This window comes from Melanerpes formicivorus, unplaced genomic scaffold (genome assembly GCF_026170545.1).
Source record: "Melanerpes formicivorus ecotype bairdi unplaced genomic scaffold, bMelFor1.0.p_v2 SCAF_20, whole genome shotgun sequence".
NCBI lineage: Eukaryota > Metazoa > Chordata > Aves > Piciformes > Picidae > Melanerpes > Melanerpes formicivorus.
In genome coordinates, this window is record NW_027142372.1 from 8,264,167 (window position 1) to 8,286,295 (window position 22,129).

At 42.9% G+C, this 22,129-nt stretch overlaps 1 protein-coding gene and 1 non-coding gene across 3 annotated transcripts in view; both read right to left on the reverse strand.

Moving 5' to 3' along the window:
* Positions 1–48: 48 nt before the first annotated feature.
* Positions 49–22,129, reverse strand: part of AP1G1 (adaptor related protein complex 1 subunit gamma 1) — a 44,699-nt gene continuing 22,618 nt past the window's right edge. For both annotated transcript variants that reach the window (XM_068150662.1, XM_068150663.1), the window contains exons 7-23: positions 20,082–20,177; positions 19,506–19,586; positions 19,179–19,277; positions 18,709–18,764; positions 17,744–17,857; positions 15,361–15,501; positions 14,654–14,708; positions 12,860–12,982; positions 12,443–12,532; positions 11,830–11,957; positions 11,133–11,237; positions 8,846–8,987; positions 8,266–8,392; positions 7,755–7,850; positions 7,362–7,522; positions 6,303–6,401; positions 49–3,943 (exon numbers count right to left, since the gene is read on the reverse strand). In XM_068150662.1, the coding sequence (XP_068006763.1) occupies positions 3,842–3,943; positions 6,303–6,401; positions 7,362–7,522; positions 7,755–7,850; positions 8,266–8,392; positions 8,846–8,987; positions 11,133–11,237; positions 11,830–11,957; positions 12,443–12,532; positions 12,860–12,982; positions 14,654–14,708; positions 15,361–15,501; positions 17,744–17,857; positions 18,709–18,764; positions 19,179–19,277; positions 19,506–19,586; positions 20,082–20,177 (1,815 nt within the window). In that variant the 3' untranslated portion in view covers positions 49–3,841. The remainder of the gene's footprint in view (positions 3,944–6,302; positions 6,402–7,361; positions 7,523–7,754; positions 7,851–8,265; positions 8,393–8,845; positions 8,988–11,132; positions 11,238–11,829; positions 11,958–12,442; positions 12,533–12,859; positions 12,983–14,653; positions 14,709–15,360; positions 15,502–17,743; positions 17,858–18,708; positions 18,765–19,178; positions 19,278–19,505; positions 19,587–20,081; positions 20,178–22,129) is intronic.
* LOC137447433 (small nucleolar RNA SNORD71) lies at positions 16,566–16,652 on the reverse strand. The gene has a single exon (XR_010988868.1). It is a non-coding gene; the product is annotated as a small nucleolar RNA SNORD71 (small nucleolar RNA).

A 22,129-nucleotide genomic window follows, 5' to 3' on the forward strand; every position in this document is an offset into this window, starting at 1 on the left:
CCTAGCCTACTGCACTTGCAAAAAGCAACAAGGCACAGTTTTAAATCATTGAATATTGACTCATTTTATTAGTCACTTCATAATTTGTTTCAACCAAAAGACAATACACACAGCAGAAGTCTAATGCATCCCATGTAAATGTTTACATCCGTTATGCTCCTCATTCGGCCTAAGACTCAGCACTTACTGAAATTTTTCACATCTCAAAAATAGGTCTGCAGAAGGTAGCATGCCACTGGGCTCCCTGCTCAAATGGCATGTTTTTAACTTTAAATTTGGTTGGGTTTGTTGGGATTTTGGTTTGGTTGGTTGGTTTTTTTGTACTATAGTGTCAAAGGGTGGGATGGGCCTCTATGTAAAATGTAAATTACAACATCAGGAAAGAAAAAGGAATATACAGGAATAGAGTGAAAGTTCAGAGGGAAGCACTCCAGTAGCTCCTTCCCTCACAGCCCCCAAGTAGAAAATGAACACATAGAAAGCACACCAGCAGATCTAAAAAAAGCCATCTTTGCTGCTCCATCTTGCAGCTAGTACCAGCTGTGGGGAAGGCACTGAATCACCTTTCCCAGCTGTTTCAGCATCTTCTGCGTTATTTATCCAAGGTACTGTATAGGTGGCAGTCCCCTCACTGCTATTGCTTCAAAAGGTTGTTCAAGGCCATAATTTGTCCCATCAAAACCTGGACACAGTCACATCTTAGGACCTTTTCATGTCTCCTCTCCTTTCAGGCTCATTATGGACACTATTCTTTCTGTCATTTTTTGACTCAAAATACATTCACTTGAAAAAACAGACATTCAATCTCTCCCAGCTCCAAAGTCTCCAACACAGATATTAGTAAGATTAGCAGATATTAGCCAGATTAGTCATGGAGTCTGTGTCTTGCTCCCTTTATATTCCACTCACACTCAATCAAGGAACCAGACTTGTAAGAAGTGTTACATTCAGCTGGTAGAAAGATTTGCCCTATTCTTAGAGTGTCTCAGATGCAGACATGCAAGTACTCTCCAGTGACCAAACCCAGCAGCAGAAGCAGAGAGCTTTAGAGATGCACTTTGGGGTCCAGGAGTGAGCAATGGTATCTAGTACTGCAGATAAGGGAAGATGTGAAACCTGGCCTTCCTTCTGGTCTAATGTTAGCACCCATCTCTTAGCAGGGAAACGAAAGAGCTCCAAGGGTAACCGGAATGTTTGGCTGCTACAAAGCACTACTTTGTAGGGAAGAGATGGCTTCAAACAAAATGCATTTCAGGTACAGGCACTGCCTCCTTCAGCTCAAGTCAGAAGCATGTGACAAGCACCTGTTTCCCATGACACAAGTACTGTGCAAGAGTGGCTGAGAGACCCAAGATTACCAGACAGAGACCAACCACAAAACCCAGCTCTCTAGGGAACAGAGAGCAAGTGCAACAAGAGCGACAAGATAAACTGTTCCTCCTTCTCCCCATTTGGTCTCTGCACCAGTGCTCCTTCTCAGCAAAAAATAACTGGAAATTGAGGTGTGCCAGCTTTCAGTCCAAGGGACCATGCACAATTCTGTGAGTACAAAGGGAGAACTTAAGGGCAGCTCAGGAACTAAGGCAGAGACTCTCCATTACTTCCATGTCTGGGACAACTTCAGAGCTCACTGGAGTCTAAACTTAACATACTCAGCCTTCAACACTAGTGGGGTGGTGAATAGCCACAAACACAGTGAAACCAAAAGGTTCAGCACCCATAAATGGACACTGATAGACTCATTTTCTTCAAGATTGGTTGCTTCATGATACATACACTTCTAGCTGAAGCACAGTATTTATGTCGCCACTGAGAGCCAAGGCATGACCCTGCCACAACCTAGAGTTACTTTTAAGGAAGTTATACATCATTCTTCTCGATTTTATAACCCTATACTGATGCCAGTTCCAGTTCTTATTTGAAGGCCCAAACCTGTTTATTCAGTAAGGCAGCAAAAATGCCCTCCAAGAGAAGCTCGATTTGTTCCACCATACAAGATCAGCACTGAAGCCAGTGACAGTCAGTCCTCCATTATATATCTCAATGCAGCTAAATCCAAAGCAGACTGAAGAACCTTTAGTGGCTTCCTGCTCCAAATCCAAGGATAAAATAGGTCTTCAATTTTCCTTAAGTACGCTGTGCACCACTCTTACCATGTTTTTGGCAAGGACCAGAGCCTAGTGTTAGCACTTTTGCAGATGTAAAAGGCTGTGTCTAAGCTTGCCATCAGAACACTGAATGATCACTATCTGAAGAGCCCTGGAACAGAAATAAAGCAGCTGTACCATCCGCTTCTTTTGCAAAAGCACTGGGCGAGAAGCTAGTGCACCTTCAGCTTACCAGCACACTCATGGATGAAGATCTAAGACATATGCTCCCCTTTTTCCCCTGAAGAGTGCTGAACATCAGAACAATTTTGCCACAGTGGGCTTGATGTCCTATACATTGCCTCCATGAGAATTCACAGAACTGAACTATCTCCACAGCAGCTCACACTAGGAAATGAAACTCAGCACAGCTTTCTCAAAGTGTGCTGGACCTGACATTTTTGGACCTAAACATTCCAACAACTGGCTTCCATTCAAAAACCTGTGCAGTGACTTTCAGTCTGAATCTGAACTAGCACATTACTGAAAGGGGTGCAAGGAGCAAACTACATGAATCAATTAAGTAACAAAATGGGAAAAGGTCTCTTTAAACCGCATGGTCTTTATTTCAGTGCCAGTATTACAGATACAACACAAATATCCCAGTCAGAAGTAACTCAAATGGAATCCGGGGGATCTACAACAGGTTCTAGAAATCAAAGTGGGGAGAAGGTCTGGAATAACTGGGAAGAGCAACTTTGCAGCATAGTTTCTGATGAGTCTCCCAGCAGGAACAGAGCCCTGGCTCAAAGACAGATCAACAAAACTGAGTATGTCTTTTCTACCCATAAACCACAACTGATGGGTTAAAAGACTTTGAAACCATCTGTGGTAGAAAACCAGCTGCTCCTTGGATCTCTACATCTCTCACACATCACTGCACTTTCTGGGGAAGCTACAGAAGACTGTCTGTGAATCTGTACAGCTGTAGCTACTGATGGAAAGAAAGAAAGAAAGAAAATTCAAGTGTAAGGTCTTCATTTCCGAGTACAGCACCAAAGCAATTTTATCAGCTGTCACCAGCACCTCTTTTCCCGCACTGTCCCAGGTTCGCAGATGAAGTCCCAAGGCCTAACTTGCTCTTGGTATGTATCACATAACTAAGAGGTGAGTGTATACAATAATGCACTGAACAGGCTGCAAGAAGCCTCCAGCCCCTTCAGACCCAGATGATACAAGAAGAAAGAGGCAGGGCAGCCTGACATTCCCCAAGTCCCCAGTCCGAGCCCCAGATGAAAATGCCTGAAGGAATCCAGCTAGTAATGAATGACACGCCTTGCCCACCCCAGAGGAAAAAGACAGCAGAAAGAAGGGGCAGCTGTTCACTTGCTGCAGAGAGAAGAAAGTTTCCCTGCTAGAAATTCCAGACTTCTCTTCCAACCAGGCTGTGTTTCTTTGCGAGGAGGGAGGGGGCAGGAGGGGAGGAGGGAATGTTGCTTCTGGCTGTGAACGCATGTGTGAGGGAGTGCACAGTAGCCTCCACAAGCTGCCAGCCTCATCAGCGGAGGAGAGGAGATTAGTCTTAACAGATATGCTTCAAAGTCAGCAATCACTTCAGGAAAATTCCTCCTCATCAGCAGGTCTCATCTGTTCCCCATGCCCACGGTGCAGTTTGGGGGATTGCCAAGGATCACAACCTTCTTCCCAGAGTTCTTTTGATTGGGTGGGGTGAGAATAAGAATGGTGCCAGAGCCTCACTGCCAAGACTGAGGGGGAAAGTTGTTGACTTCTGCTAGATCCTGCATTGCTGAGCCCTTGTGATTATATGTCAACTTGATCCGCATACGTAGTTGTTGCTATAAGAGAAAAGGCAAAAACACAAAACAAAAATACAAAACAAATTCAGGTCTGCATTAAGGGTCAGCAACCACCCCACACCCCCCATACAGCTCCCCTCCCTTACACCATGAATACAAAGCATGGGCCTTTCCTGGTCTAGGCAAATCTGCTTTAGCAGGGAGGGTGGACTAGATGGTCCCCAGAGGTTCCTTCCAACCCCAGCCATGCAGTTCCTCACAAGAGCTTGCTGGAAGGATGTGCATGCTAATCTACGACTGCAGATAAATGATTTGGTAGGATGTCAACTGGTCACTGTAGCTCTCAGATCAGGTGTAACCCCTCAGAAAAGCTATAGCACAGCTTCTACCCACATCTGTCTCTGCACTGGTCCTGTTCTCACATGCACTGAAATCCTTAAATATAAAAATAACTGCCTTGAAATCCCAGTTAACAATGGGAGAAAGCAGGAGGCAGATCCAAACTCTGATCTGCACTTAGGCTTGCAGTAAGAGATACAATTTTCCATACTAGTAGCACTGTGAAAGAAATAGCATAAGGAAGACTCGAGACAGAGTGAGTAAATGATGGAATAGCTCAGAAAGCACAGAAATTGCTTCACCCTCTGTCATTTGGCTGACATCCAGATACTAGGTGACCCTTAATATCTCAAGCACAGCATGCTCCAGCCAGGCTCCCTATTCTCCTCTCTCAAAAAAGAAATTGTTTCCCCAAAACCCTAAAAACAAAAAGTTGGTTATTTCTGGCCCTTTTACCCAGGCCTACAGGGAAATATGCAAAAGGGATAGCAGGAGGAGGAAAGGACGATGGTAACTGCTTCTACCACCAAAGCTGTATCAGTAATAGGTTAATAAAACCATTGTCAGTTTTTTTTTTTGTGTTTGGTGTTGTTTCCATCATTTTCAATCCAACATAAGGACAGTTCATGTCCAGGCAAACAGATCATTTTCACAACACCGACAGGACAAACACAGCTACCTCCTAAACAACCAAGCTTCCCAAGGTTGCCTCCCTTAGAACATTCCAGGTAACTACACTATCTCATGGATGCTTCTTGCAAAGCTGCACTTTCAGGCAGTAGCAATCTAAAGGACAGTAAGAGATGCACAAATGCCAGAGGTGGAAGAGTTACAAAACAGCAGGCAAGGAAAGCAGGCAGTAAACCACTATTTTGCACCTCTGTACCCTGAAGCATTCATAGGAGTTGCGGTGTGCATCCCACTATCTGGGTGTATTTCACCTTAGGGGTTCTATAGGGGGTGGATCTACTAGGACTTCTGGCACCTCACAGGAAAACTGCTAAACCTGACAAGCTCAGAAACAAACTTTGAAGGTGATTTTTGAAAGCTGCTGAACAGCACCACAGAAATTCCTGCCAGATGCATGCAGGACACAGAATTATAGGTTCTGTGCCTTTACACTGGCAAAGGCAGCACACAACACAGACCTGGGAGATGCCTGGAAACCACAAAAAAATATGCACTAGAAGACAGCCATTTCAGTGAAATCTTGGGCTGAGACTGAAGAATTTTCCCTAATTTGCACATCAGTTCAGCAGCAACACTTCACATCTAAAGCAGTACAGAAACACTAATCTATGAACAGCTTCAGATGGTTTCAGATCTTAGTATTTAAGATCTAAGGTTGGCCCACAATGGAAGAAATATGTGATCTCAATTTCATTTTCTTTTCTGATTCCATCAGAAAAGCCTCTTAAAAGAGGACATGGACCATACCCATCCCACCCCTCAAGTCTGTTGTATCTCAGTCTTGAAGCCTGTCTTTGAAGGCTTTAAAGCAAATGGGATTATGCTTAAATCGTACCTAAAGATTCTATCAACTGTTTGAAACCACACTCCTCACATTAAAAACAAATGACACCACTTCAGAAAAGAAACAATTTTGTTAATGTTAGATTAAGCTATTTTTTGTGTTACAAACACTTCAAGTAACACTACTGCAGAAAGCAGATACAAACCTTGAATTATTTATATAGCAAGATATTTGCCTTTCAGATATCACTTTTACAATTCACACAAACAACAGGTTGAGCCCCCCTAGAAAAGCCATCTAAAAACCTCGTTCAATGACCACTTCAGTGCAAAAGACATTAACAAATTCAAGAAGATAGCAGAGATGTTGATCAGTTTTAGTGGTACAACCAGAGAAGGCCAAACCTGTGCCCAAGACTTCCTGTCTTTTACATAACTTCTTCCTAACCCTATCCACGACTGTCAGTAAACAGACATCATTTGCAACCTCATTCCCTATCTCTCATCAGAGATACATTCCCTAACTGACCACCAAATGTATGATTCTAAGACAGTATCTTTAATGACTGCTCTTGGAATCACTCACCTTTTGTGGATTCAGGACTTTAATGACCTGTGTGATGGTCCCCGAGTTAAATGCAGGGATGACACTGCTGCTGGGAGACAGGAGCTGCAGCTGGAATGTCTGAAGAAAGGGCAAAGAGAAAATAATGTGATGCTGAATCAAGCAGAACAATTTGTTTGCACCAAGAGAAAGCAAGTTAAGAGTTCAGTTTGTGGTCCTGAATAATCAGGTCTTCAATTTCTTGTATGTAAAGAACAAAATATTCAGCAGCCCACCATCTGTCTAAACAAGCAGCATAAACATAAGGGGTGAGGGCTTACTGTAGTGTTCCAAGATCAGCATTGATGCATTGTTTTTTGCGTCATGTTCAGAGGAGCAGTCGAGACTGCTCAGCACCCCTGCAACTTCAGGAGGCCCATTCCTTCCTGCAGCAGGTATGAAACCCATCAAAATTAAATCTAGATCATTACTGATTCCTGGAGGTCAACTCCCAGACATGAATGTATTTTTCCAAACTTGAACAACACTCCAATCATTTCAACAGTCTGCTCTACCAGAAATAAGGCACTGCCTGTCTCCAGTATTCTTTATCTGCAGCTAAATGCAAAGGGGAGGCAATTCACTGCTCAGAAGAGGACCATTGCTAATAACCATGTGGAGACTCACTTGAATTTTGTAAGCAGACAATAGCTTCAGAAGACTTTTTTCGTGTATGCATAGCTGCAAAGAGCATGGTAGATTTCTTAGAAACTAAGAAAAAAGGGAAAGATTCATGCCTTCACTTTTTTGAATCCAACATTTTTCTCTGTGTTTAGCAGCTCTCTGAGACAGTGGTGATTGTAAAGCAAAATGTTGTCCAAGCAGAAGTAGTCCAATCTGATAAGGAGCTGGTGTTCTACTGCATTTGTAACATGCAGTTTCAGAACAGAAAGGGATGACCAAACTGAGTACGAAGACAACTTATGAACAGCTCAACCATGTTTACCATGCTGGAAGTTTCTGTCTGTATGAAAGCACTGATCAGGATGTATTTGCAATGGGCCCTCAACCTATCACTGTAGTTGCCCTAAGTGGCTCTACCTTTGGTACTGCAGCTTGGAAAACAAAATCTGTCATATCCAGCTCTGTGCTGTTGGAGGCCTGTATCGTGATTACAGTGATGCTGGGGTTGGTGTTTGACCTCTCAAAGGTGAAGTCAATCTTCAGCCCATTCTTGTTGTATGCAGTAATTGAGGGGATTCCTGTAGAAGACAAAACAGCATGACCTACAGAACTTGGACATCACTCTCAACATCACAGAAGTGTCATTTACTTTACCCTAGACATGAACTCTTAAGAAGATTAAGCACATCCCCTTGTCCTGATGTATGTGCCACACTTCACTTCCAACTCCCCCCTTTATTTACTACCCCTTTTTTCCTCTTCTAGTTGGGTGCTGTGGCACCATGGGCTAAGGATTTATAAGTCCCTAACCTGCAGCAATATCATTGAAGAGAGGCTGTGATGAAAGTCCATCAAGCAGGAACGGAGGCTGTGCTATCTGGGGCGCAGGGGCGGATACTGGAGAACCTACAAGAAATGTTGAAGCATTATTACTTAGCTGTCATGAAATGAAGAGTAATTACTCCTTCTCCAGAGATAGACTATTGCTTATTTCTTTACTTGAAACTCTACAATTCATCCTCCTCTGCTTTTGCTAACAAGGACTGGCTCCTCTTGAGCTAGCAGGTATTTAATGTAATGAATTCCTCTTCTCCCACTCCTCTCTGAAATGGCTCACAGTTCCCAGGTTGGAGTATGAAAATGCTCAAGCCTCACCACTCAACCTGTGACTTCCTTCGCTGACTGCTACTTGTATGTTGATACGGATTTTGGTGAGAGTAAGTGTGAAGACTACGACTTGATATACATTGAAGAACTAGTCAGCCTCTCATCTCATCCCAAGACTGAGAATGTAGACTTTTAAGAGATGCAGCTTGCTCACCTGTTAGGTTGAGGTCTCCCAGAAGGTCAAGGAGCTCCCCACCAGCAGAAGCTGGCTTGCTTGTAGGTGCAGTGGGGATTACAGGTGTTATATCACTTCCTCCCAACAAGTCCAACAAATCATTTGCCTAATAAGAGAGTGGATGTAATAGTTACATATTCAAATTCCCAGTACATTTCCATGAAAATGTAATGAAATCTACTTGTTCTTGGACTGAAGACCAATAGGACTGCTGATGAGTCAGAGAGGTTCTTAGTTTGGATATGGCCCCAAGCCCCACAAGAGATCTAGTTTCCATGCTCTTGGGACTACAGATAGAGAAGGCTGGAGTTTGTGCACACTGAGCCTATTTGGGGGACAGATGGCTTTACCCCCATCCTGCTCTTGGACCCCCCACAACAACCTCCTCCACAATCCTGTTCCTGACACTACAACTATCAGAGGCAATGCAATCATTACCAGGCCAGAACTAGCAAAGAGGCGCAGAGGGGGAGCGAGATGGTCTCAGCTTACTAGTGGAAGTGGCTAGTAGTGTGTTCTGGCAGGCAGTGGAAACTTATCCTAGATCAGTTTCCATTACCTGGCTAGCAGGCTGCAATCCAGGGGGTGGAGGTTTGGTTTCCAGTACCGCTGGCTCCGTCTCTCCGTTGGTCTGTACAATCTCAGTAGGGCCATTCGTGGTGACTTTCTCCATTACTGGCATTCTCTCAAGCAGGGCTGGCCTGAAAGAAGCTGACATAGTTACACTGTGCCATCTTCCTGGATCCTAATCCAAATGCTCAGACATTCAGGAGATTATATAGACAGGGCAACCTGCCTTTTCCTTTTAGCTCCATTGCAGGGGGAACTGTAAGACTGCATGGCAGCTTGAGGTGGTAATCTCTGGAAGTAATCTCTGGCATTTTGTGCCAGTGTAAATACACTAGTTGAGAGCCAAAAGCCAAACAAGTCCTCCTGCCTCCTGTTTTCCCCTAGTACTTGATACAATTTCCACTGTGGGGCTAGGATAACAAACCCAAGACAAAGATTAAATGATTGACCAATGGGGATTAACTGCAGATGTGGGACACTGGACTGCTGTGTTCCATATGCAGCTGAATTAAAGAGTCAGCTCATTTGACTTCTCTTTGCAGAAGGGTTAACCACTTAAAACAGGGGACAAAGTTGGGAAAACAAATCACCCTATTCTCATTTAGCCAAATGAGGTCTCCAAACCCTTGAGAGTATCTTCCTGAATTGATACAGAGACTCAAGAGGAGGCACAGGATCCAGAATCCTGACATCAGACCAGAAAAAACTAGGAAAACCTGTACAGGGAGAACTAGTCTGTAATACAAGAAAGGCCATTACCTTTCCAGATCAAGCCACAAACTGCTGTATGGAACAGCAGCAAGCTGCACTGTCTATGCATTGCCTGGGCTGAAAAAGTGTACCAGTGCCAAAAACCCAACAATGAGCTGCATTTTTGACCATGAACAAAGTCCTAATGAGTAGAAATCATTAAATGTTGACTTTTACATTGTTGAGAATGTACTAGGGGGGAAAATACAAATACCTTGCTGCATGAAGTGCACTGCTTCACTGAGTGAAGTTCACATGTGTATTCCTGAAATGCAGTGCTTCCCAAAGCTATGAACGGCAGGCACTATGGTCTGATCACAAAGCCAGCTGATTGCCAGATGCTGCCATCTGAACAATCAAGGGAGATTTTTCTCAATTCATTCCTAAGGCTTCACATGAAGCCCCAGGCAGCTCAAATGCCCACGCTCATTAACATGGCTTTTCCACAAACAATTTGAGTTGCTCCATGGATTCCACAGAAAAGAAAAGAGGAAAATAGAAGGGTGTTATGTCCTCCACACACTGAATAGCATGGTAGCCATGGCAAAAAGCGATGGCAAAGAGCCTTTGAAACAATCTTTGAAGGCTCCTACAAACAGAGGCAGTATTCAGTACAGTGGCATCCATTTCCTCTCTGTCTTCTCATCTAGAGTCCACGTCAGACCCTCCTGAATTCAGTGGAATGTTATGGGAAGTTTTCAAGAGTGGATGAAGTTAACTCCCAGACCATCTCCTCCAATCTTAGGATCCTCCTTGAACAGAATCTACGGTACTCCTATGTATCAAAATTAAATATTCTACATAGCAGATTAATGAGTACTCTGCAAAGAATTGCAGCATACTTACTGCAAACAAAGGTGGGATTTTAAACATCTCATAGAGAAGTAATCACTTGAGCAAAGCAAGGTTGAATGGGGATCTCTCCATCATAGGGTGTAAGGAAGCGAACATGCTCATAAATTGCAAGACAGGGATGCTGTGTAGTGCAGTGAAAAACTATGCCTTTGTGTGCAGAATTTGAGCTTTTAAAATAAGACACCACAAAAAGACACAGTGAATTCAAATGTTTTCTAAAAAACTGAGAAGTATTAACAGTTGGAAGAATTACCCCAAGTTCAGAGCAGTTTAGGACAAGTCAGTCTATCTCTGCACATTTATTGCAAAGATATTTTAAAGTAAGTCTGAAGCTAATTACTATGACAATGCTAGCACAGTAAAGGCTAACACAGATACTTAATCATCTAGCAAATTCAAGATTCAACATCCTGAAGTAAAAATTAGTCCAGTTCAAGCTCATAAGCAAGGCAACTGTTTTGGCAGAGAGTCCCTGATCACAGAACTACCTTCCAGGATAGGTTAGGCTCTTAAAACCCTCACTAACCCTTTAGGTAAGGGAGGAATTCTAGCTTCTCTGTAATCCTACTGAAATAACCAAAGAAAGCCCTCAAAGCACCAAGTGTTAAACAGAGGAGATCAGAGCAGATGATCACGATACTCTTCAAACACCAAAACCCATCAGCACTTACCTCATGTGATCATACTTCTTAAAAAGTGCATTATATTCCACTGCCCTCTGCTGTAGCTCCACATCGATGCTGCTGCCGTAAATGGAAACTACTTTCTTGATGCGACTGTGTGGGGGCAGGGAGAAACAAACAAAGCACACCATGGAATCAGCACCAGTGAGGAAGGAATTAGCATGTGTCATCCAGAAGACACTATCCAGCCTCTGCTGAACAGGTGTCCTGTGTAATTCATTTAAAACAGCAGTCACTCCTGTTTTTCTGGAGTGTCTATCCAACACCCATTTTTGAACTGGCCCTTCACAACAATGTAGGCAGGTGATTAATGTACCACCACAGGGTGTATCATAAGTAAGCTCAACTACCCACACTGAGAAGCCATCTGCATAAAACAAGGCTATTTTTCTCTCCATCATCCAAAAAAGAAACTGGAAAGAACAGTTTGCTGTCAGTAAGGACCTAGATTTCCCATAAAGGAATTTTCAAGCAACAGCAACATGAATTAAATCTCTACACAGCAGAACGCAACTGCAGAGAAAACCAATACGAATCAGTGGAAGTTTTCCACTCTGCAAGCAAAGGACTATGACAGCCAACAAACAAGACAACTCTCATGAGCCATGGAAGAACATGTCCATGGAATACTTCTACTGAAGACAAGTGATGCCAGCATGCTTGCGGTACATCAACAAGAACTCACTTGACAGTGCAGGTGAACCTTGTGGAAAGCTTCATAATGGCAGTGAGAGCATAGCCTCGTGTAACAGATGCAGACATATTAGATATCAGGACGCTTTCTAAAATATCAAGAACTTCATCCTCTGTTACCTGAAAAGTACAGAAAGGTTAGGCTGAGACAGAGAGAAGCTTTGCAGCAAGTCTTCCAAGGCACACTATAAAAACCTGTCCCCTGCTTAACGGCCATGCTTTACCTCCTCTACAACTGAGAGCCCGTAGCATTTCGAGTGCATGAGACAACTGCATCTAGGTGGAGATTTATGGTATTAGCTGTAAAATACAGCTCCTGTTCCACACATTGAAGAGTGGGTTCATCACCAAATCAGACAGCTAAAACCCTAGCAGATATACTACAACCTAGGTTAGCACTGAAACCACTGCTTTGCCAGATGCAGCTTCACTCCACATGGTGTTTACACAGCCCACGCCTGTTGCATGGCAAGGAGATTCCTGTCCAGGGTCCATGACCATAAAGGGACACCAGTGCTAGGTAACAGTTGAAAGCATTCCCCTCACATAACCAGCATCAAGCAACTCCAGGCTCAGTTTGCACAGTCATTCTTCCCAAGCTATACCTGTATTGGTTCCTCCTCTTCACACTGACCAGACACCAGAAGATCTCCATACTCGCCTATGCACCAAGAGGCCACTTGCACCAGGGGTTGCTGTTAGAAGAAGAAAAATCAGATGCCTCAGTGATAAATGGATGCCTGTATGACAAATTAAACCATCACTATTTCTCAGAACAAGCTCAGCCCTCCTGCAAGCCAAGGAAGGTCTCCACAGCAGAAGAAACAGGAATATTCAATTCAGTCAAGAACTCCACAAGAGAATTAGAAAAAACAAAAATAACCTAAATTTACAGAGGACATGCCTCATCTGCAAACTGTCTCTTGAAGCAAGACACTGATGTTGCCTTACCTTGAGATACTTAGTAAACACATTTATTGCAGTACAACAAGGAAACTGAAGCTGGTCACGTTTGGTATTACCTGGGAATAATCACCAAGGATGGCTTTGTAGAGTCTCTGCACAGTGTAGGCATGCATCTCCACACTATTAGTTATTAGCTGAATCAGATTAGGAACAGCATCATCACGAACGTAACTTCCTGCCTGCAAAAACAATTGTTGTTAGGTTTTGCTATCCAGCTTCTCAGGACCACCCAGCATCTGCTGATATCCTTCACAAACCCATCTGATCTATACGAAAAAGTCAGCCTCTACACCCCCAGATGCTTCACGGCTGATGCACGAGAGAACTGCAGACACCAAAGTCAGTGAAGAAAGAAGGTGGAAGGAGGTGCTCCAGGCACTGGAGCAGAGATTCCCCTACAGCCTGTAGTGAAGACCATGGTGAGGCAGGCTTACCCCTTGTAGCCCATGAAGGGCTCCATGCTGGAGCAGGAGGAGCCTAAAGGAGGCTGTGACCCCATGGGAAGCCTGCACTGCAACAGGCTCCTGACAGGACCTGTGAATCCATGGGTGACCCATGCTGGAGCACTCTATTCCTGAAGGATTGCACCCTATAGGAGGGACCTCACACTGGAGCAGGGGGAAAGGGGGAAGAGATTTCCCCCTGAGGAAGGAGCAGCAGAGGCAACATGTGATGAACTGACCACAACCCCCATTCCCTGTCCTCCTGTGCTGCTGCAGAGGAATTGTGAGTGAAGCTCACCCTGGAAGAGAGAGTGGGAGGAAGGTGTTTTAAGATACGGTTTTATTTCTCATTATCCCAATGAGTTTCGCCCACAACAGTAACTGGTGAGTGATCTTCCTATCCTTATTTCACCCATGAGTTGTTTGTCACATCTCTCTCTTGTTCAACTGAGGGATGGGGGTGATACAGCAGCTTTGGTGGGCAGCTGGTATCTATCCAGGGTCAACCACCACAAGGACTGATACTATCTTTCTGTGTTAGTTCTCCTAAGTCTGGTAAACTGGAAAGGAGGTTTATCTGTAAATCTGCATTAGGCAGTCTCACAAATACAACTTCATAAATGGTTTCTGTAACAGCCAAAAGAAGGAAGTTACTTTATTAAAGGAAGTCATCTGAGAGCAATTCTCACAGCCAATCTTCTAATGGAAATTAATTCTTAGTTCAGAGGAGCCTACATTTCTCTGTTTCAGGCTGGCAAAACTGGGCACAAGCCAGACTCACTTCTTGATGAACTTCTCAAATTTGAAGACTCATATTGATAAAGTAAATCCCTTTCCACTCTTCCACCTCGGGGAAGACATTGCCTACCCAAGTTATCAGGATCGCTGCCAAAACACTACTTCAGTTCCACTTCAGCTGTGATGATCATGAAGAAATTCATGTAGGTAAAGAGTAATAATTAAACCCAAAGAAGAGGCACTAGAAGGCTATTGATACAGCTTCATTAAAAAGCTTTGATAAATTCAGCTTGGAAACATTCCAAGAAATGGTTTCACCCTCTTTTTGCAAGTCACTTAAGGCTGTGCTCACTCTCCTCAGAAAGTGCTGCATGCTGGAATCACAGACAGCACAAGAGCAGTCCTAACTTAGAACTTAATGTGATTACTGCAGTCAAACTGACACACTCTGTATTCTTATCTGAAATCACATTTCTTCTAAAACCCACTCAGACATATTTACTGAATTTATGTATTTCTGACTGGCTGCCTTGGGTCACTACTACCTAAGGACACTTGCTGCAGCATTTGTTAACTGCCAGCCTTTGTAGCCATCTGAACTTGATGCTGAGTAACCTTGCATAACAGTTTTTTACTTTTGTAGAGTGACAGAGAGGCAGTTTCACTTACTGTTGTTAAGACTCTCATAATGGTGTCTATGTGCCAGCGTTTGGAAGGAGCATATCTGAAAAAAGTAAATAAATAAGGAAACAGGTTAGAGAAGTAACTGCTGGCCTTCAAACCAGCAAGAAACCCATCATCATCAGAACCTCCCCATTCAGTTACTTCATGGCCCATTGTTTCCTGAGGGAACACATCAACAAAACATGCACAAAACACTCCCACATAACAGAACACCACACACTTCACATTCTTTAGACTTTTTTTGTATTAGCGTTGACACTGAAAAACTGAATGAATATACAAGTCTCTATATGGTACCACAGCCATACCTTGTACACACAGTACCTCACAGGCTACTGATTACAGTGGCTCAATAGAAACAAGATCATCTCTCTTGTAAACAAAACAGAGGAAAATTTCTGTGTGTGGAGAGGGAGGCAGGACCAGGATGTCAGCACAACAGCTGTTCCAAAGTCCAGCAGAAATAAATATACCAGAGTGGTTTAGTGATATGAAGACTATACATACAGTTCACAATAGTGCATCCTGTTCATCAGACTAGGTTGAAACTGACAAACCACACACAGATCAGCAAAGAGAGAAGGGATGATAAACCTATTCTGTCCTGAGGGAACAGAAGGAGAAGGAACAACACACACGGTGTTCATAATTTCAAGGATGTACAAAAACTTAATAACAAGTTGACCCCATACTTTTCAGCTGCGAGAAATATTCCAGATGCACAGTCTGCCTTGAACTCTGGTTCACAGGAATCCAGGAAATAGAGCAACTCCTTCATCATTCCACGGACATTGTTCCCATTAACAAGAGCGAAACTCAGTTCCATTGCACGCCTAGGGCAAGAGACAGAAAACCAATAGAGTATCTTCACCTAATGAAGTAAAAATAGACAACCAACAACACACAATTCCAGCTACTAGAACACCCTTACCTTTTAATTAAGAAGAGAGCAACATTTATTACCTTTGTGAGAACAGCCTTCACATTAAATGTACCAGAATTCTCCTGTTCATGAGCAGACAATAAACACACACCCCCAAAAAAACCTCAGAGGGAGCAGTGTGGGTGTGGGATGTTCTAAAAACACTTCTCTATGTGTCCTAAAGGCTAGAAATATCTTACAGCAACCAGAGTCCACCAGCATTCAAGTCTGTCTCAAATATTTCTAATGGCATACTGGTCGTTTCTGACACACAACTGCAGTAAGTAATCCATGCTACCACAAGCCTTCTCCCACGTCAGGAAAGAGAGCAGTTTTGATCTCTTCAGGGATCCAAAATAGAGACATTTTGATCTCCCTATATTAAGGATTCAAACACAGTAGAAATTTAAAATGTTAACTGAAAAGCTTTATTGTATCCTGTCAGATAAACTACATATGATTTCTAGAACTCAAAATTACCCTAGTGCTCTTCTCAGAACCCATTCCTCCATTCTTCCACCCAAGCTGATACCACAACTACACAGAAAACTGTCTCAAGAAGTCAGAGGCTAATCCTTAGCCTTTCTACATCAAGCTTCTGTAATTGATTCCAGCACATATCTTCCACTCTTCTGACATTTTTTGAATTAAGACTACCATCATCAGATGTCTCTCTACAATGCTGGCAATCGGTTATGTTAAAACACACTGTAACTATGGATTAAAACTGCCTTACTAAACGACTTGGACTCCTCTTTAAAACTGAGCATTTGGTGTAATACAGAAACCAAACTCCAAGTTCTGAATGCTTCATACTATCAGGAACTTTAATCCACGCCTGCCACTGACAGCTATGTCAGAAAACACTACTAGAAAACAAAGAGATCCTCACAGCACTGGACTTTGTCTGTTCTACTGGCGTTGTGCAACCTGGGGACTCTGACATCCAGTCAATATATTGCTCCAATGAAGACAAGTGCATTGTCAGCAGCAAGAGTGTCAGCATGGCAACATCGTGCTCTGCCGATGGATCACTCAAAGGCTTCATCCTCCAATTGCACTCAGATGTGAAGCTCTGTTGTTTGTAGCCTACCTGTGTTTTCCTAGCAAGACAGATCCAATTTCTTCCCTATTCTGTACACAGATTGTGCAATGCTGTTAAAAATCTAGACTGGATTCAAAGATGGCATGAATCAACTTCACATGACAGAAAAAAAAAAAAATGAAGTTGAACAATTTTGAAGGTATAGTCATGATGTCACAGGAGCTCAATGAAATTTTCCCAAGATGCAACATGGATGCAACTGTTCCCATCATTGACATGTCGTACGCTGCACCGAGCTCAGACCAGTTACACAAAGAATAATCATGAGGAAGTGAATTGTGAAAGAAAGAGCAAGCAACAGTCTGAAAGACCCAATTTAGAAGAGCAGTATTCCATGTAAGTTGGGTAAAAGTGAGATCAAACAATCCAAGAGCAACTATGAGTGTCTGACAAACAGGAAAAGTTACTATGACGAGTGAAAGGAACATAGTTGAAATAATGAGAAGAGACAAGAGTTTAGACTACCAGGAAAAAAGTGCAGCGAACAGTAAGGTTGCAGGCTCTTCCACTGGCCAGACAAATAGCAACGTATTGCCATTTAAATGACAAATGAACATTGAGCATTTATAAGAGGCCATGGTTTGTAAGCAAATTACGTGAACAATCAAGTTCAGTCTAAATTCTATCACTGCTTAATCAAATTGAATCCAGAATACATTATTTGGACAGCCTAATGCTGCTTTAAAGACACCACAGTACTGCCTGTTCAACTGGGAAAGAAAAGCAGTGTGGAGCATGCCAAAGTAGTTTTGTTAAGAATACTTTAAGAGGCTTTCCCTTGTTTGTTGAGAGCAAACAGTCTGATGTCTGCTGAGACTCCATATGGAAAAATTCAGGCCAACCACAATACTACATGCATAAAAACTAAGTGCATCTTCTCAAAGAAGGTGGCTGCACATTTTCATTACCTTGTTTGAAGTATGAATCACACTATACATTAATAGTAGTCTCCCTGACAGCTCCCCAGATTAGTGTAATTTCTGTTTGGGCCCTGCTCATTTCCCATAGGCTGCCAACCATGAGTCTATGTGACTGATATTTCAATTACCTTTTAATGGAGACATCCAGATCCTTCAGGCAGTCCACTATCGTGCTTCTATGCCGCTGTACTGCGTTATGGTCTGTCTGCACAGTTTTCAACAACGACGTCAAAGCTACATATCTGCAACAAGGGCATATCATAACAAACAGCTGGCAGCAGGCATTTCATTCTATACACAGACAATCCCCCAAAAAAGAAACCCTTAGTCTTATTTTGCAACAGAATATGGTTCTCTTGTACTCAGTAAAAAATGGACATCTTCCAGAGGACTGTCTGGCCTGTCTCCAAAAGTGAGCTGCCACACTGAACTGCAATATGCCCAACAACATCCTGCTGCCTGGACAAGCACCTGTCCCAGTTCCTAGGTTCATGTCAGTTGTCCAGTCTGTGCAGATTTGAAAACAGTAAAGCAATTAAAGATTAGACCTCTGCAGACCGTACACTCCAACTAGCGTAAGCTGCAATTCCCCAGGCTAGAGTCTTCTACCTATACTGTAATTTGTAATCAAAATGCCTAAAGACGGGATTTAACTCCAGCAGCTGCAGCAATTCTGTGTCTAGCTATAGAATGACCACGGCACAACCAAACCTCCTTTTGACAACAGTACACAAAAACCCACAGACTTTGCCTAATTTGTCAGATCTCCAGTGCCAACTTTGATTGGAATACAGCATAGACCAGCTGTGACAAGACAGGATATTCACAGGTTATTAAAACATAACTTGACTAGATTAAGGCATCACATGTTAAGAAACAGATCATACATCCACCAAAGAAGATGGGCAGGGCCACAGTAAAGATTTTCACACAGAAAAGAATGCATCAAGAAAGAAGTAAACATTCATACTAACCCCACTAAAGTACTTCCAAGTATGGTCTGCTGGAAATGTGTGCTTTAGCATAATCTTTGTGTAACTGCACCTCACACATTTTAAAGTGAGTGTTGCCAAGTACAGGTGATACAACTTACCTAATGTTTTTGTCATTGTTTAGTAAGAAACGGCCCAGGATGTTAATGGCTAACACCTGCAGAAAGAGTTAGGGAAGGTCAGTTATCAAAAAAGCCTTGTTGGTCATCTTCATTGTTTCAAGTTAATTTTAAAGGCAACATGTGAAAGCTACTATTGCAGCTTTTGGCTGAAACTAACATCAAGAACTCTAGAAACTGCCTAAGCAGAGGAAAAGCTAAGCTGCAGAAAGTTTTTCTTTATTATTTGTGTTATTTAAATACAAACAAACAACCCCTCAACAACAAAAACCCCACCCCAGCTTAAACAACAACAAAAAAATCAACCCAACAACCACCACTTTCTGAAGGTTAGTCTTATCTAGAGCCAACTGCAGAGTTATCTTTGTGAGAGACAGCTTTTCTTCACACCTTCTACAGAAATTACTGTAACGGAAGCCTAGAAAGAAAAGGCCATAGCAAAAGTAACTTACTCTCAGTCCACTCTCAGATTTTATGTCCATAATAGTCAGCACAGTTTCATAGAGAATGGCATTTCCCACATTTTTACTTGTTTCTGTATTAGTGGCAACCTGGAGAGAAGAGACAAAGTAAGTTACTCCAAGGCATACAGAACTGATCCCCTTTGTGCTGTTCTGCTGAACCAGCAGTGAAACTGCCCAGTACCTAGCAAACGAGCCATGACACCTATGAACATTTGTCAACCCAGCAGAGAAAGCAGCTGTACCTTCAAAAGTGCTGCTCAATCCAAATTAAGAAACCAGAAAACTTAAGCTGCTCATCGACCTTGCAGATCTCACCTGTGCAAGTATATCATTCATTGCTTCACTAGAATCATCATCATTTCGCCCTAGAATTCTTAGTAACCGCAGGATCCGTACCTATTTGACAAAAGAAAGGCAAGGAAAAGCTCATTGGATGGCAGTGGCTTACACAAGGGCCATGAAATTCCCAGTACACCTCCTGAAGAGTGGCAGAAGAGCAAAGCAAGCTTCTGATTTCCATTCCTAAGCAAAATCCTTATCCTTAAGACCTTTACCAATAAGAACAGGTTTATGCTATGTTCATTTTCTCCCCATTAGCCAGAGCTGTTAAGAGCTGCCCCCATTATCCACAGCCTTGCAAGACCAACCCCCGTTGCAGCTTTTCCTTTCTGTCACAACTTCACATAAGGCCCTACAAATGCTGTTTAAACTAAGGCAGGTGTCTTTCACTAAGGTTGATGAAGAGCATTTGCACATTCAGCTCTAACAAGGCCACAAAAAAAATAATCTTAAAATCAGCACAGCTGCCCTGAGGTAACCACTTCATCACACCTGTCTCAAAAACAGTACTAGAATTAAAGCTATCAATCACTGCTTGCAGCATCTTCTTACCTGCAGAAAGGGGTCACTGATCCCAGACACATCATGCTCTGGTGAATATCCAGACATGATAAGGTTCTTCAGAATACGAACTAATTGGGGAACAAGCTGTGAAGAAGAGAGGTTTCCTGTTAGGATGCTGGTTTTCTACACTTTGAAATAGAGGTCCAAGAACAAATCTTGTATTTGAAAGCAAATCAGTCTGTGGATTCTTCCCCTGATGTTCTGCAACTAACTAAAACTTAGCTAGGGCACAACTGAAAACAGTTAAAGCTGGGCCCTGAGCATCATACTGTATCTTTAAAATACTAAGTCTACCAGAGCTTGGCAGTTGAGACCTGAGAGAAAAATACTAACTTAAATTCTTTCCCTCATGAAAAGAGGATGTGCTGCAACTATTAAACTGGTGTAACTCCAGCACTTAGCTTGAGGGCTTTACATCACATACATTTTTAGTGTACTTTTCCAGCAAAGCATCAGTCACAGCCAAGAGATTTGATCTTTCAAAGTACATTAAGAATTCCTTCAAGTTCCTTCTACATTCCACAACTTAGCTTCTAGAAAAAAAGATCTTTGTGATCTGCCTCCTCTCCATAAGATTCCCAAATAGGGCAGAGAACGGATTTCCCTCCAGCCTTTCCCCAGGGCTCTGTTGTTGGGACTACTTCCTTGTGAATAGCTCCATCATCTATTCTCCTCCTCTTTATCCCCAAAGTCTCAGCAAGAACAGCAACACTAAACTGGCCAAATTGTTTGTTTCACTGTTGTTAGAAAGGTTCATTTCACTGTTGTTAGAAGGTTCTGCACAACAGCAGAGGAATGGATGGAAGCACTATGTCTATGTCACGATTTGGAAGCACAAAATCCTATCAACTTGCACTGTTCTTATTTTAACATTTCTTTCCAGCTCTGCAGGGTAAGAAAACTTTCAGAAGCACTTAAGGCACTGTTATCCTAGTAGACATCTATCCAGTAGACTGTCTACCTAGTAGACATTTGCAAAAGTTTGACTGACCTCCCTCCATCTTGAGCATCTCTAGCCACAAACTTCATTTGTCAGTGTAGCTATGAGAAACCATAATGGAATTTCTCTGTAGTATTTCACACATGCTGAGCAACTAATGAGTACAGGGCAGAATGTGGCAATAAGCCAACCATTGCAGCAGACAAGCTATAGCAGACTAATTCTCTCCAAAAGCCTTCATTACAACTATGAGTAACAACAGAGTTTTGGAGATGAAATGGAAGCTCATTTCCAATATACCCTATTTAAAAAAATTAAATCTTAAGATTGAAGGACAGAAATTGGACTCATTTTCATTGAGCTGTAAGAGAAAAACCACTCCTGGATGATGACAGAGATGTAGATCTCTACAAACTTTATTCCTTCCAGGGATATGGAGGTGCTGGAACGTGTCCAGAGAAGGGCTGCGAGGATGAGCAGAGGGCTGGAGCACCTCTCCTATGAGGACAGACTGAAGGAGTTGGGGCTGTTCAGTCTGCAGAAGAGAAGGCTCCCAGGTGACCTCATTGTGGCCTTCCAGTATCTGAAGGGGGCCTACAGGAAGGCTGGGGAAGGACTTCTCAGGATCTCAGGAAGTGATAGGACTAGGGGGAATGGAATGAAGCTGGAGGTGAGGAGATTCAGGCTGGATGTGAGGAGGAGGTTCTTCACCATGAGAGTGGTGAAGCCCTGGAATGAGTTGTCCAGGGAGGTGGTTGGGGCCCCATCCCTGGAGGTGTTTAAGACCAGGCTGGATGAGGTCCTGGCCAGCCTGATCTAGTGTGGGGTGTCCCTGCCCATGGCAGGGGGGTTGAAACTAGATGATCCTTGTGGTCCCTTCCAACCCTGACTGATACTATGACACATAAGATTCTCCTATCCCAGTCAGTGCTGGTATTAACCCACATACAGGCTGAGATGAGGTGATAAACTAGATAGAGGCGTTACAATGCCTGCACTCTGTATTTCTCATTCTTGAAGCATGACTAGCACCAGGACACCATCATTCTTTCTCTTAGCTCCATGCATGACAATTGCTCCGTGCAACTAATTCAAT